The sequence below is a fragment of the Centruroides sculpturatus genome, unplaced genomic scaffold (assembly GCF_000671375.1).
Source record: "Centruroides sculpturatus isolate CEXI.00-Female unplaced genomic scaffold, Cexi_2.0 scaffold1261, whole genome shotgun sequence".
In the NCBI taxonomy this organism is placed as follows: domain Eukaryota; kingdom Metazoa; phylum Arthropoda; class Arachnida; order Scorpiones; family Buthidae; genus Centruroides; species Centruroides sculpturatus.
Window position 1 is genome coordinate 31,555 of NW_019385587.1, and position 17,282 is coordinate 48,836.

Genomic DNA, 17,282 nt, shown 5'->3' on the forward strand with positions numbered 1-17,282 from the left:
AGACATCATTTGGACAAAAGTTGCAGACGATCGGATGGCAAGGGCCATCCGTAAGGCATCAGTCCATCGCTCTTACAACTTCCCATAAATTTTTTTACGGGCGGTGCACCTCGGTGTCGGGCCCCGTCTTTCATCACTCGGTTGTCCCCGCTATGGACACAGGAACCCACGATTGGTATGAAAAAAAATCCTCTTAGTTGTCCACAGAACAAAGTTTTTAAAAATTCATATATTAAACAGAATATTAATAATCATTTTTAAACGAAAATGCTATCTAATAAAAACAACAGTTTGTTAATCATTTTAAACAATTGCATTATTTTAAAATTTTGTGAAATTGGCGCCTCTAGCGGTTAAATTGACAAGTATGAGCGTCAATGTTTATTTTTGTACGGAATTATAAACATGGCATTTTTGTTGGGAAAATTGCAGTTTTGGACACTTAAAAATGAACTTTTGATTAGTGATTCCGACATAGGCTGCTACAAAACTTACGATAAAGGTGAAAACGTAGAACAAACGTATTTTTTAGATAAGCAGGAATTTTCCGAAGGAAGAGACGTCGTTTGGGTTCCAAGGAATAAAAGACCCGAGAAATTACGAGACTGTTTGAAAGAATTTGAAGAATTACAAAGTAATCAGCGGTGTGTAATTGCAAGATGGGAAAAAAATGACATCGTTCAAATTGTATTTAATAATGGAGTACTTGTCACGCTCTCCATTTCTTCAGAAAATACTTGTTTGGAGCATATCATATTAGATAATTATCTCGTGGGAAAATTAGTATCCGATCACGTTGTGGATGTTATCGTCGAAGACAAATTTATTCTATTTTCTTACGTCGAACCGAAGCTGACTTGTATTCATTTTGGTAAACACTCGCAGTCCATAGATAGGTATAAGAGAGGTGAAAGAATGGCCTCGTTAGAACCCAAATTGACCGTCGTCGATTTAATCGGACCCACTGGTCGCCGTCTGGAGAGAAAACTGTCTGTAAATTCTCTACGCGAATGCGTTCTTGTGTGGTGGCGTATAGGAAATGAAGAAGTTTGGCCCTGGATGCCGCTTAATTCCGACAAGGATCGTGCGAGTATGGCGGTTTATTCGTTAGTCAATTCTCACGTGGAACTGTTGTGTTTTACAAAAGTCGAAGGGGAACTACTGCGAGCCAAATTTAGTCGTTATGAATCTAATCGAATCTTTACCATCGAGAGTAGTAGTGGTAGAAATGCGGCCGTCAATCTTAACATATATGAAATTTCTCAAAATAAGTTTCACTGTTTAAATGTTACTACGATTCCGAATCAGACTCGTATAGTTGCATCTCGGTGGAACATGGAAGAGACAAAAGTTTTAATTTCTTTTGACGACAGGTCACTGATTTTGTATGATTTTATCAGACAGAATTGTCGCTCGGTCATTTCTTCATTTGTTTGTTCGTTTATTGCATGGCATCCATTAGATACAATAATAATAGTGAGCAGCGAAAAAGGCCAGCTACGGTGCTACGACTGTGCTCTTTCTTCGATTAAACTGCAGCTTCTTTCAGACGATTTTGCCGCTTCGAATATTTTGGAAATACCTGATTACTTTAGATATCAACCTACTCTGACGAAACTTTTTTGGGAACATCCAGAAACTTTGTTAAATAAGAATAGAACTTACTTAAAAACACATTGCACGATGTGTCTTCTTTTTAATCGCGGACCTTTGGCTCTCTTGACGTTTTCTCTTGGAACGATCAGCAGAGGTTCGTTAACTCAGAGAGAATTAATCAATCAATATTTAAAATATGACCAGGTTAATGAATCGGTTTGTCTTTTACTTGAAATAGATTGGAACAGCCAGAGCGAAACGAGTTATCAATGTATGAATAAAATCATTCAGTATCTTCTCCGGAAACCATTGAACAGAGATAGGGAATCTCAATTAGAAAGTGCACTTGGAAGCTTTTATAAGCCACTGAAGCCTTTGTCCGACGTTATAATAATGGAGTACAGAGACAGAGTTAGCTCATTAGCAAGACGTTTCTTCCATCATCTTCTGAGATATCAAAAGTTTGAAAAAGCATTTTTATTAGCCGTGGACTTAGGAAATAAGGATTTATTTATGGATTTGCATTATGTAGCTCGTGATAAAGGAGAAAGAATTTTGGCAGATGTTGCATTACAACACGCAGATCAGTTAGACGGTCATTCTATAGAAGCAGAAAGTATTACTGAAGAATCGGAAGAATACGAATACTCTACTGAATTTTCAGAAGATTCTTCTATCGATGAACACTTTGGTTTGAAACCTGATCGGCATGCGAAAACTTCATTAACAAGCGAATCATTAGACCTGAAAATATACGAACAAATGACTGCATCTCAGATTATAGATAAACCAATTTCTTCAATAAATTCATCTAATTTATCACACTTTCAGGATAATCCTTGTAATTCAAGAAGTATGGGAATTAATGGATCCATTCACTGGCCCGATTCTCAAATTTCCGTAACACAGTCACCATTTCTTTCTCCAATTCCTCATAACATTCATAATAGCATTCCACTACCAACAACTATTAATACAGATTTGGTAAATCAGCCTCAATTAAATCCATTAAGTGCACCTATTACAGACCAAATAGATTTTTCTGATCCAAATGAACAGTTTGTTGACGACACTGTTCCTGCTAAATCACTGGACAATTTTGTAGTTTTAGAACAAGAATCATCTAATGAGGATGAAGAAATAGAAAATGCTAGAGTAAAGTTTGTTCATTTTGGAATTATATAATTTAGAAAATACAATCTTTATTATGTAATATATGTATTTAAATACTACTTCAATTATATTTTTATACTTTTATATTAATTTTTATTTAAACTACTATAAAATAGTAGTATAAAACTGTATTTTAGCTATAACTAAAAATCTGTAACACAGTTGAATTATTTAATTTGTTTAAGAGTTAGATAAATCTTTATGTAAAATATTAGAATCCAGTTATGTTAAGACAGATTATTACAATTGAGAATTTGTCAAAATCTCAAAAATAGTAACTGAATGAAATCTATATAAACCACGTATGCTATAATAATATACAATTCAGAATGTAGCTTCTCATATCCAAACAGTTTATTAAATTGCAAATAAATCGGGATTAAATTAATCATTTGGAATATAGTTTTTCACATTCTATAATAAAATACACAACCTCAAATTGTTTTTGGAAAAAATGAAATTATAAGAAATCATTTTCCAATGTATTTTGTTAATCTGATTTAAGAATTGTTCCTATTAAAATATTTTAATAAAATTTTAAGTGTAAAAGTTATAATAGGTATAAGCATTACCATCTTGGACTTGTTTATACCTGTCAACTATATTAAGTATATAAGTTTAATAACAATAAGACTTTATTGATGGACTTCCTATGAATAATAGAGAATAAATTCTCCTAAACTTTTAAAAAATAATATCCTTGATTTACTTATTAGTCCAAATCTACTTCCTGATTTACACTAATCTGTCAAAATTGTTTAAAGCCGATTATAATGGACTTCTACTTTCTGTTCTGGAGACTTGTGAAAATAGTGTGCAAATCCAATAATATATTTTTCTTTTAATATTTCATTCCAGGACCTCAAAAGTTAGAACTATATTCTCAAAAATAAATTTTTATAATTACTACATAAATACTAATTGTTTTATTCTTTATTAAGTTAAATAGGATAAAAACTTTTGGTGGTAGAAAAACTGCCTGAATCAATTTTTCCAGTTACATTTTTTTCTAACCAATACGAGTTACTAAAACACTTGCATTTGCATCATTTATTGACTTATCTACTAATCTGGCTCACTGAAATGGACCAGTTGATGGCAATTGTAAATCCATTCTAAAGTAAATATTTATTGTAAGACAAATTTTATTTTATTATGTAAAGTCCTTTGTGGAGTGATATGATTGTATGTTCATCAACCAACACAAAAGCAAAGGTTTACTGTATTACTGAAAAGTTTAACAATAGCAATTAACTTCAAAAAGTTTTCGATGCAAAAACGTTGGCCACAACTTATCTAATGAAATTAACATAGTTCACTTTTTCTTGATGACAATTGATCTTTTGTAGCACTTTCAACCAATTAATGATAACTAAAATGCCACCTTCCAAAAAGTATCGGACTTTTATTTTTTCCGCGTAAACCAATGATGCGTGGGGGCCTCTTTCGGTGGAGTTGTGGAGGGGACAGTCATGCACAGCCCTGAATTTTTTCCCACCTGCAGGAAGCATCAGTCGCTGGCAGTCAGCCTATGAGTGAGAACGTGTATTGAGCTCTCATCGGATTCCACTAAGTTGGAAAATGACTGAACGTGAGCAGCGATATTACATCAAATTTTGCCAAAAACCTTGGCGATACCCAAGTGTAAACCATTCGCAAGATTCAGCAGGCTTTCAAGGGACGATCCTCAAGGCCAAAAAAAAGCGCGGCAGGTCCGCAGCAATATCAAGGTCATGTTGACAGTTTTTTCGACTCTAGTGGGGTGGTGTATCATGAGTATGCACCACAAGGCCAAACCATCACAAAGGAGTACTACCAGGAGGTCCATCGTCTTTCCGATGCTGTGCGACGCAAATGACCAGATCTGTGGTTGATCAAAACTTGGCAGCTCCATCGTGATAATGCATCCACCCATTCTGCGCGTCTGATTCAGGCTTTCGTTGCCAAACACAACACTCCTGTGGTGCGTCACGCTCTGTACTCTCCCCATATGACTCCGTGTGACTTTTGGCTATTTCCCAAGCTGAAAATGCCGCTAAAAGGAACCCGATTTTAGTCGAGAGAAGACATCGTGCGGAATGCAACGGACCGGCTGATGGCCATTCCAAAAGATGCGTTCCAGCAGTGTTTCCAGCAATGGCAGGAATGCTGGGAGAAGTNCGGATAACTCCGAACTCGGGTTGGTCGGATAACTGAAAAAATCGGATAACCGAAAAGAATGAAAAAAATACATTATTAGTATAGTATATTAGTATATCCCATGTAAATAGTATATTAGTATATCACTATTAACCAACTTCGCGTTGAATTTTCATCGATGTTAAGCCTAACAATTTTTTTTAAAATAATAATCGTTGCTATTGTATCGTTAAAAATTATTTTATTGCTCACAAAACAAACAACCACTAATAATTATAAAATTAAGTCTCGTTTAAATGCTGGCCTTCCTTCAATGGTCGAGCCATGTTGCCAGCTAAAACACGCAAATATTTAACAAAAAATAATATTAAAGTAGCCAAGACATAGCCAAACATTGTAGCGCCACATCACTAGCGGACATTTGAAATTTGCCGACTAGAACGGTCGGTTAACCGATGTGACGGTTAATCGGGGGTCGGATAATCGATGCTCTACTGTATTTTCTAGCCACGGATAAGCAAGCTTCCTTTTTATGGTAGGAGATCCATATTCGTTTCATTTTTTCTTTCGTGTCGATTTTGCTGATAGTGAGGAAATATTCTGGTGAGACGATATCTGTTTTGTTGGTGGTACAGGTAACCCCCGTATAACACGGCACTTCTATAGCACGGATTCACTCTAACACGGTTCGAGAATTGGTACCATCCCCTGTATAACACGGCACTTCTATAGCACGGATTCACTCTAACACGGTTCGAGAATTAGGTAAAACCCTTGTACAACAGGAAATGCAATAAATTTTTACATACTTAAGTAATAATAGTTCACGAAAATTTTTATTTTCGTTAACTATTAATACTTAAGTATGTAAATTTTCTCTTCTCGCCTTCTGTGGATACACGTGGTCCAAAGACTGTATACTACAAGGATAGCCAGATCCCTATTCTACAATGTTAGCCAGGAATGCCAAGTTAGTGACGTCAGCACGAGTCCTGACCTCTCTGTTTACACAGAGCAGGGTGTGCACGTGTTTAGTTTTCGCTTTTAATATTCGTCCAATTTTGTGATCAACGAAGTGATTTATTTTAATATTTCTGTAATTGTTTTATTTGACTAAATTTTTTATAAGGTAAGATGATTTAAATATAAGTCATTAAATATTTAAAGCTATATTTTTATGTTAGGTGAAGAACAAAATACTGAGTACTAGGTGTGCTGTGTATGGTTGCAATAATAACCTTCTTTTTTCAAATTGGAAGCAACCTGTTTACATCGGGTTTGATCAAAAAATGACAAGAGAAATACTTTTAAAATTAATAGCAGAACTTTATTTNAGGGGACAGTCATGCACAGCCCTGAATTTTTTCCCACCTGCAGGAAGCATCAGTCGCTGGCAGTCAGCCTATGAGTGAGAACGTGTATTGAGCTCTCATCGGATTCCACTAAGTTGGAAAATGACTGAACGTGAGCAGCGATATTACATCAAATTTTGCCAAAAACCTTGGCGATACCCAAGTGTAAACCATTCGCAAGATTCAGCAGGCTTTCAAGGGACGATCCTCAAGGCCAAAAAAAAGCGCGGCAGGTCCGCAGCAATATCAAGGTCATGTTGACAGTTTTTTCGACTCTAGTGGGGTGGTGTATCATGAGTATGCACCACAAGGCCAAACCATCACAAAGGAGTACTACCAGGAGGTCCATCGTCTTTCCGATGCTGTGCGACGCAAATGACCAGATCTGTGGTTGATCAAAACTTGGCAGCTCCATCGTGATAATGCATCCACCCATTCTGCGCGTCTGATTCAGGCTTTCGTTGCCAAACACAACACTCCTGTGGTGCGTCACGCTCTGTACTCTCCCCATATGACTCCGTGTGACTTTTGGCTATTTCCCAAGCTGAAAATGCCGCTAAAAGGAACCCGATTTTAGTCGAGAGAAGACATCGTGCGGAATGCAACGGACCGGCTGATGGCCATTCCAAAAGATGCGTTCCAGCAGTGTTTCCAGCAATGGCAGGAATGCTGGGAGAAGTGTATACATTACCAAGGAGACTACTTTGAAGGAAATTAGGGTTTTGTACCTCAAAATCAATAAATGTATTTTTGCCGACCAAAGGTCCGATACTTTTTGAACAACCCTCGTATAATGAAAAGAAAGTGACTGTCTTTTGGTATTAGAATGACTTTACTAAACAAAATTTACACTAGTACTTTCAACAATATATTACTGTCATCCTCAGACAAGGTGTTCAAGCATAGAACACAAATAGATTCAAATTTGTTCAGAAAATTCTAGAAACTGCAAGGCCAATTTACAAAGCTTAAACTTTTATAGAATTCTACTCTAAAAGTAGAACAACTTTGAAGTTTTTTAAAACATTTTAATTTAGTGTATGAAACAAATGATAAACATAAATACAAATTAATAATCACACATAAAAACTGGTATGCAATTAAAGTGTAACTATTACATGACTATTGAAAGATGTGAGGGTGGAGTGACCCTAACTGTTATAATTGCTTTTAACTACTATAAAAAGTAATATCCATAGTTACATAGCTCAAATATGGGTTGATTATGTGTGTCATTGGTTACAATTAAGATTTCCCAAATAAATATGTTTTGACTGGTACAGGATGGAATAACACAGCCTCTGACACAAGGTCTCAGCTATGATACAGCATTTTTGGCTAATTCTGTAGTACATCTGGCATGTTGGATGTCATCTTGGTGCTCTGATATTCTATTAGTAAGCATTCTAAGATTGCCCCTATGTATGAAAACATAGAAATACACAAATCTTAAGGAATATGGTAGATCTTGGATCTTTCAGGCATGGTAAATGGGTCCCCATTAGAGATGGATAAATATCACTTTTCTTGAATTCAAATAGTAATCAGATCTCAAAAATTTCACTCAATAAATTTAATTACCTTATATAACTTTAAATAGTAAACATTAAATAAAACAAATTAAAAAAATGCTAAATTCTAAGAAATCAAACTTCAAACTTTTTGTTTTGACTTTGAATTTTACAATACTTTCATTTTATTACTGCTATCTTTAAACTGAAAACAACTGTTATGGGATACTAGGTGAAGTACTTCCTGAATAGCTAAGACCTGTTGTACCAAAAAGTTATTATCAAACATGGTATTAGTTAACAAGGTAGCATAAATGCTGGCACCAAAAGGTATAGAGTAACAGTATCAATTTTGTAGAAGCTGTACAAGGTAGGAAGTAAATGCACAGTTCCCTTACTTATGCATGATTGTGTGGAAAGAAGTAACCACTGAGTTTGAATCAAAGATTAAGGTGGACAATGAACCAGCAAGCTGTTTTTTTTTAGATAGAATGTGTTTTTTTTTTGTTTACAAGCATTCTTAACAGCCAGTCTTGCTGTGTCTTGGTCTCAAAAATGAGTCTAGTGTGCACACTATTTTTAGGTGGCTCCACAGTTCCCATTAATATAGACTTCAATCTCGGTTGCTTGATGAGTCTTGTTTTGTTCAATACTATTTGGGAACTGATCCAGACTAATCTAGAAAATACTTTATTCTTTGAAAAGAAATCAGAGTTCTTGTGCAGTACAAATTGCTTGTGCTTGTCTGCAACTAATAACCTTAAATCACTTTCATAAAGATACTGTTCAACTACTGTAATACATTGTCGAAAGTACTAGTGTAAATTTTGTTTAATCAAAGTCATTGTAATGCTGAAAGACAATTGTTTTTTTTCCATTATATGAACTAATATTTTGGTGTATAGTGTGTTAAATTCTCTTTCTTTGACGCAGTTGATAGGACTTCACCCTGATTCAGTTTTCTTGATTGTCTTGATGATCTAAGAAATTCAGCTCAAGTCAAACCAGTTCTTTAACTCTTTCCTTTAACTTAAGCCAGTTCCTTTCAAGTAAATATAATGGTTTCATAATATGAAAACATGATTATGCTAAAACAGTTTACTTTTGCTAAATCAAAGCTTATCCTGAAATTTAAAAACTTGTTTCAAAGCACAAAGAGTTTGCTATAATGCAGACATGGGCAAATGCGGCTTTTTTTGAGTTACATGCGGCTCTTGCTGAAAGTGTTAATTTCTGCTTTTTATTATTATTTTTACAATTTTATTTCCACAATTTTGTGAAAATATGTTAATTAAAAAAATTTAATATTTGTTTTATATTATATAATAAAATTGCAGTACAGAATAAAAAAGTACAGAACTGTGGCTCCCATGCAATTTGCAAAACTTACATTTCAGCTCCCAATGAACTCTTGCTTGCCCACCCCTGCTATAACATTTCATACTACATTCAGTAAAGAAGCTATTTTGGAATTCTATCAGCTCTGATATCTGCTACTAATATATAATTAAGTTTATGTCATTCATTTCTTTCTGAATTTTCTAGAAAGTATTAATGTTTACAAACACTATTTGTGTCAGATTGTCGGTGATAGATTTTCATATTTCTCATTAAGATCTTGGATTTTATCCCAAAGATTAAAAAAAAAATTCTCTGTTAGTAAATGTGCGTTCTGTAATAGGATATTTGAACATAAATTTTAATTAAATCCATTTTAATAGAGGAAAAAAGAATTTGAAAATATAAAATTTAAATATAGTTATTTGATATTTAGGCTTGCTATTGCATTCTTATTAACAAGCAGACACCAAGCAGAATTAAAATCAATACTATCCAATACTGAATTCCATCATCAATTCACTTATTAGAGTTACTTTATGAATCACATGTACGCATATATATGTTTTTAAATGATCAGAAAAATCACTTTATTATGGATGCATGTTTCAGTTAATTTTATAAAACTTGTTAATAAATAACTTTATAAAAGCCATAAAAATTAAAAATTAGTTAAATTAAAAGATTAGTTAATAATAAACTGTAGTTCTTTATTCAAGTTTTGCAGTGCTTCCTCTATCAATATTGAAACAAATGATGGAAAATCTCCAAGAGTTACATCACAACAGGTAATGTATAAGTTTTATACACATAAACAACAACAAATATAAGACTAGTATTTATAAAGTTATTTACATATACATAAATTTTCAAATTTATATATGTGTAAATAAAGACTTTTATTTCTCCAATTTACTTTATAAATAAAACACATACATTTAAAACATTTAACTGAAAACAAATTCATGATAAGAGTGACAACCTTCATTCAATCAGTAAATAAAAATTTGATATTATGAATTGATGTTTTTCATTTCAAAAAATTAGAGAAATAATGTTAATGTGTGTATCAAATGAACAATTATCTTACATTCTGATACAGATGAGATTTATGTAAGTCATTAAATATTTACAAGCCTAAAATATTTGAAAATTAAAAACAATTGTGAACAATTATTGTTTCTTGAATCCTTTAAGAATTGGATAAATATTATCAAAAGCTTCATAAATTTCGGAACGTACTTTAGCTCCTAAATGGGAAAAGAAAAACAATGTACAAATTATTTACTAAAACTATTTATATAGAATATTACAAATATAGAAGTAAAAACATTCAATATATTATATTAGTTATGAAAAAAAATTAAATGTTTTAAATTTAATACAAACAGGTCTATTTTCTATTTTAATTTACAAATGAAAAAAGTATTAAAAATTAAGTTTTAATACTCTCTTTTTAATATTAGTGGAGACTGTTTAATCATCATCAGGTATGTTTGGGGAGAAAATAATTCATATGCAACGTTTACATCTTAGATAATTCTAGATCTTTCAGTATTAAACTCAAAGGCAGATATATTGTTTAAATACATAATATGACAATGTTGAGGCCATAAAATCACAAATAGAAAATTTTTTAGTTTGAACAGAATACTGATTAGCTTTTTTGCCAAAGAGATGCATATAGAAAGTAATTATAAAAGTTAAGAATGGATTGGTTTCTTTTCATAAAACTAGTGTTAAAAATTTATCTTGAATCTCCAAAATAAATTTTTTAGATACATAATATAGCTTTAAAACATTGTGAAATGAGTTTCATGTTTTAGCTTCATCTTAAACTTTTTCCTGAATCATTAAAAGCAATCATCAAAAATAAAGATTTTTTAGAAATATTTTACTTCTCAAGTATATAAACTTAATAAATAAAAACACAGCTATACTAATTAAATCTTTTATTTATTTATAATGAATGTTGACAAACATAGGGAAAAGCATTAACAGAACAATGAGAAACCTTTATAAATACATTATTTCTTCAATTACAAGATACGCAAATTTTTCCTAACTAGTTCTACAAATTTTAATGTTTTCAATGAGCAGTTTATTAAATACAGTTTATTTAAATAAGTATAAATCAAAGATTTTACTTATACTCCATGCCAAAACATCAAAAATTACACATTAAATAGGCTGTCTTTAAGTGTTAATAGCTTCTTTAAAAATAAAATATACATGCAAGTACTTTTGACAATGTATTATTGTCTTTGTCAGGCAGGAAATTTTTGTATAATGAAAAAGTTTCTTGTTTGACAAAGACAATAATACATTGTCAAAAGTATTTAAATGTATATTTATTTTAAAAAAACCCTATAAATTATATAATAAATATATAAATTTACGTACAGTTTATTAAACTTTGAAAACTATTACTGGTTTTCAAATCACTCTTTAATAAAATGGAATAAATTGTATTACTAAAAGCTCATTGAAAACACTAAAATTTGCAGAACTAATTAGGTAAAACAGTAAAGATTCCATTTAACAATAAAAATTGTTCATAGTTATATATATTAAAACTAACTTTGATTATTACTTTGTAACAAATTACTACAAAATAAAATTATAGTTTGAACTCTTATACTGAGAGATGACAATCTAAGATTCTATAATAATGCTTGAAATATAACTTAATTTAATATTCAAACTTAGAAATTCATCTCACTAAGTTATCATCAAATTTAATTTGGAAAGAGGAACTGATGATAATTTTTAACTCCAATATTTTTCAAGTCTTATTATTTACATTTAAACCTACCTGTTAAAACTACTTTTCCTGAAACAAAAATTAAAAGAACAATTCTAGGTTTCACCATACGATAAATAAGTCCAGGAAACAACTCAGGTTCGTAACTATAAAGAAATAAATATTAAAAATTTACTGCTAAATGCATACATTTAAAAATTTACTAAATTACATAAACTTTTTATTTGCATTTTAATTAAATGCTTTAAAATATGAGAGGCATTTTTCTTAATTTTCTAAACAAAACAGTTTTTTTTAAAGTTTATCTACAGATTAAACACTAAATATGATTTAAAATTTACAAGAAATTTTTACAAAATTTTCATATTAACTTAACAGAAGAAAACACAGGACTTTACCTTTCTTCATACTACATCCTTTCATACCTCAAGAACAAGCAGTGTTAACCTTTTATTCGACAATATTGAGACAAATAGAAGCCTAAAAGGTTGACTCTGCTGTATGACTTTGTTCCTGAGGTGTGAAAAGGATGATGAAGAATCGGTGTTTTCTTCTATTAACTTCACGTGAAATTTAAAAAAAATTTTTTGTAAATTTTGGCAAATTTGAATATATTACTTTCAAAGAGATTTTCACATAATTTCCAAAACGTAGTTCATAAATTTCAAAAAACAGTATCATGATATTTCCCACCTTTTGTTGTTTTAATAAAGTAACTTATGGATTTAAACAAATTTAGTAAAATGAATCAAAAATGCATTTTTTTTTTTGTTTTATTAACATTAGAATAATTTAATGAATATAGAAAACTAAGAAAAAATCTCTCAACTTAATATTAGAATTGTGTACAAAAATATCAAAAATTTGTTGGAAAAAATATAGAATTTAATAATTCTTACTGCTTATTCAAATGTGAAACTATCATGACATTCTGAGTTACATAATTTTTCATTTTGCTTGCATTTGCATTTGATTAATTGCACTTTCCTTTAAAAGAGCACCTTTGGTACCCAACTTCTTGAAATTGATGTTTTTCTTGCATAGTCCCTAAAACACAGTAATAGTTGGTACATTCTCTACTATAAGAAATTGTTTCACAAAGCACAAACTGGTTTTGGGTATAAAATTGTGAAAGATGTACCTCCTTTGTTTCCAAGTGACAGTACTTATCGTTTTCAGTAGTTAATATTACTGCCAATACATTCTGCAGATTACCTCTTGCCCCCAACCAAATCTGTGTTCTTAGCTTCACTGTATCTCCCATTTTGGCTACATCAAACTTAAGCACTGATATTTTCTTTTCTTGAGCTTTTAAACCTGCCTTGCATTCACTCACTCACTCCTCAACTTCTCTCTTTTTCTTCTTGATTGTATAAAGACTGATAGACTATACTTTGGTTGGTGAATCAAGAATAGCCACATCAGGTTGGTTGAGTAATGGCTGTTCATTTTTAATACTTTTATCCGATATATTTTCATTGGGTCCCTCTAATTGACTGATTTAATGATTCAATTATTTCTTGTAGCTCCTCTTCTATGCAAAAATCTGCTATAGTATCATTAGGAAGGAATGTCTCCAGCTGAACTTTTAAGGGTAAACCAAACATGGTTTCATAAGGAGTACACTTAATGCCTTGATGATATGATCTATTCTTCATGAGCTGCACAATTCATAATCCCTCAGTCCAGTGCTGGATTTGATTGCTTTCTAAACAAGTGCTTAGAATGTTCTCAACCTTGGTTTGCCATGTACATTTTCAGCTGAGTCTTCTATAACTTGTTTAACTTGGTTACAATATTGTATTCATGACTCAATAAATATACAGTAGAGCGTCGTTTATCCGAATCAATTGGGGACTGGGGTTGTTCGGATAACTTATTTTTCGGATAACCAATTATGTACGAAAAAATATATTAATTTATCCCATGTTGAAATTTTTCTTCGTTGCGTGTCACTTCGTGTTGAATTTTCGTCGATGTTAAGCTTAACGAAGACTATTGTATCATTAAAAATTATTTTTTTATTTTGTACGAACAAAGTATATATATTGAAAAATATAAAAACAATAAAAAATTATACTTCAGAAGTTAATTTAGTATCAAAAACATAAAATATTTGAGTAGCCGAAGACATAGCCAAAGATTACAGTGCCACAGCACTGGCAAAAATTTAAATTTGTCGACATCTACTACTTTTTATTATGCATCATTTACACACACATACTGGTACATGTGATGGTATCAAAAAATTCCAGGACTGGCTGCATTACAAAAAAAGTAATTACATTAACAGAACATGCTCAGCAAATAATTAGATCTAAAACAAACACCTTTCTCTATTCCAGCACACTTTTAATGCGTTGAATAACGTTTTCGATCGTTTTAATCGATCATCCTCAGTTCAAAATTCAAACTCAAACAAACAAAGTATTCGAAAAATACAAAAAATTTTTTTTGTATTTTTCGAATTTTTCGACCTCCATGCTGTTGATAAACAGCATGGAGGTCCTTTTATGATGACATAGATTAAATATGGCAACCGCATAGGCGGCGTTTTTATAATATTAATTGATATAGAATATTGTTATTTTTAATTACTTATACGTTTTATAAGTACGCGCATGCGCTTTAGCGTTAAGTCGTAAATTAGCGATGTAAAAAAAAAAAAAAAAAATTTTGTATTTTTCGAATACTTTTTCGTTTGAGTTCGAATTTTGAACTGAGGATGATCGATTAAAACGATCGAAAACGTTATTCAACGCATTAAAAGTGTGCTGGAATAGAGAAAGGTGTTTGTTTTATATTTATATAATACTTCCAGTAAGAATTTAGTTATTTATTTAAATAATTAGATCATCATAACACACCTTTTATGTTGCCGAGATAGTTTTATTAAAAACTAATGTTTTCGACCTATTCTGTAGGCCATCCTCAGCCCTTGCACTCCCCAACATTAGCAAGGACTGCTGAGAAAATTGAAATTTACAAGAGCAAACAGGAATAGGCATGCGTAAATGCAAGGGACACAGAAGGCCTACCATCAGCTTGGAAATTTATAGTCAAAAAGTTTGCCAAGAACTCATAATCTTACCTTGGTTTATAATTACATGTTTTGTTAATATACCTTAATAATTTATTTTAATGTTTGATCAAAGTATTATTAGTGAATTTTTATTTTTATCACTATATCTTACTTTGTTTTTTATTTTATATTTGTATATATTATTTTTCTGTTATTTTATTTTTCCGTTGTCAATTTTTTGAATTTGAATATATGTATTCTATTTTTGGAATGCCGATGTTCCAATTCTCTCGTTAAACCTGATGGCCTATAGAATAAACTGAAAAACGTTAGTTTTCAATAAAACTATCTTGACAACATAAAAGGTGTGTTATGATAATCTAAAAGTAATTACTTTATTTATATTTGGCTAGCATTGCCTTCAAAATACTCCCCTTGTGCATTGATACACTGCTCCCAGCACATCTGCCACTTTTGGAAAGCTTCCTGCAAGTCTTTTTCTTCAGCCATGGTCACACCATGTGATTTCCAACCATGCAGGCAACTACAACTGCAACAGCTGTTCTCGTTAACTAGTAAACCACCTTCAAAATCCAGCATGACTGCAACGATGACTAGAAACAAAAAGTTTGTTCTACTTGTGCCAATTGCAAACGCACATCCAATCAGCAAATGACTTTGTCCACGTCATATGGTGGCAACATTGAAAATAGTTCATCATCATGGCAGAAAGTTAGAGGATTGATACTTTTACAGAATCGAGATTGATTGAGCTTATTCAGGGTCACGAATGCCTGTGAGATTTTAATTCTTCATTTTATTAAAGATTTTATCTCTCTACCTTACCGCCAGTTCTATCAAAATGATCACCTTTTTTCTTTCATTCATTCATTGCAGAAAAGGAATTTTTTCGAATTAAACCTTACTGAAATACAATTTAATGCTGTAATTGAAGTGTTTATTACATCATTCCAGTCTACTAAGTGGTACTTTATATCCCTAAATCAAATTTTAAAGTCTTGCACCATTCCATGTCAAATTCTGTCAGTATTACTTTTTATTTTTAGTAAGTTTATCAAAGAATTCTGAAATTTTCTTTGTCCAACAGCTTTGCTTTTATTCCTATTTTTTACTCCAACATTTTAACTATTGCTCCTACCTATTGTTGCTTTTATCTCATCTTTTTATGGGACTATTCAGTCTGGCTATATCCCTGATCAGCAACAATCTTCCTTTATTATTGTCATTGCTAAAAAAGATTGAAAAACTTTCCTGACCTATCTTCCTTTTGTCTACTATGATAGAAGTCTTTGAGCATTGTTTATTTGATTAAACTTATTCTCCCATAATCACTAGACTAAAGCCTTTTCAACATTGTGTTGTTTAAGATTGATCAACAGTATGTAATCTCCTTAAAACTCATTCTGTAATGATAAAAAATCTCAAAAATAAAAAAAAATCCACAAGCATTTTATATATCAATATTTCTCAAGCTTTTGACCATGATTCCATCTCTGTTCTTAGACATTTTTCCAACCATTTCAATATTCAATAATTATTTTTTTTACTTCTTATTGCTTAAATCTTCAACACTTATTTTCTTTAGATAACATTTGTAACTCTATAAAACCAAAATCTGATTCTTTTCAAAGCTTATGAACCAAACTAAGATAATCTAGTCTTTTGAGATAAACATCTTAAAAATTCTTTGACACTTGCTTCTAAGTTAAGTGCACCTAAGTCAAAAGTTATCTGAGAAAATATTTAAAGACTTAGAGCATTTTAAAATATTTTCCAAATAATTTTTTGTTTATGATAACTCTCTTGTTACATGCAATATAGTGAACTGTCACTTATTAAAAAAGTTTGTAAACATACAGGTAACCCCCGTATAACATGGGCGTTATGTTCCAAAAAATTGCCGTGTTATGCGAATCCGTGTTATACGAAACAAAGAACTAGTGCAAAAAGGGGGGTTAGGTTCCAAAAATTAAAAAATATGTTGTTAAATCCTTATTTAAATCGGATTTATTATTCATTTTTTTCATAGGTAAAATACTTATTTATTATTTAAGTAAATATTTTACCAGAGGATTATATTCTATATGATGATCTCATGCATGAGCATAATCAACTGGTAACAGTTTGTGGATGCGTTCGTTAATAGTATTTGCTCTGCAACGGGAGTGCGCTGCCGTTTGTAGGCATTTAGGAACGATGGTGAAAGAAAGATGGCGGCACCCGCACTATCGATAGTATTGTGTGGAGGAATCTATAATTCTAAAATGAGCTTTTAGAGGCAAAAGAAGGGTCCCAATTGTATAATTTAACCATTAAATGGATTATTTGTTGAAAGAGCATTCAAAGTAGCCATGAAAACAATTAGA

The 17,282-nt window shown here is 31.5% G+C and overlaps 2 protein-coding genes across 2 annotated transcripts in view; one reads left to right on the plus strand and one right to left on the minus strand.

Annotated features, from left to right (window-relative positions):
* The first annotated feature begins 363 nt into the window (after nucleotides 1-363).
* Nucleotides 364-4,887, plus strand: LOC111640372 (WD repeat-containing and planar cell polarity effector protein fritz homolog). The gene is made up of 2 exons (XM_023386388.1): nucleotides 364-1,750; nucleotides 1,835-4,887. The coding sequence occupies exons 1-2, from the start codon at nucleotides 406-408 to the stop codon at nucleotides 2,779-2,781; spliced, it is 2,292 nt and encodes a 763-aa protein (XP_023242156.1). The 5' UTR covers nucleotides 364-405; the 3' UTR covers nucleotides 2,782-4,887.
* A 5,062-nt stretch (nucleotides 4,888-9,949) lies between these two features.
* The window catches only part of LOC111640363 (TATA-box-binding protein 1-like), a 47,488-nt gene continuing 40,155 nt past the window's right edge, over nucleotides 9,950-17,282 (minus strand). Inside the window, exons 6-7 of the mRNA XM_023386378.1 lie at nucleotides 11,925-12,019; nucleotides 9,950-10,359 (exon numbers count right to left, since the gene is read on the minus strand). Of these exons, the coding sequence (XP_023242146.1) occupies nucleotides 10,283-10,359; nucleotides 11,925-12,019 (172 nt within the window). The 3' untranslated portion in view covers nucleotides 9,950-10,282. The remainder of the gene's footprint in view (nucleotides 10,360-11,924; nucleotides 12,020-17,282) is intronic.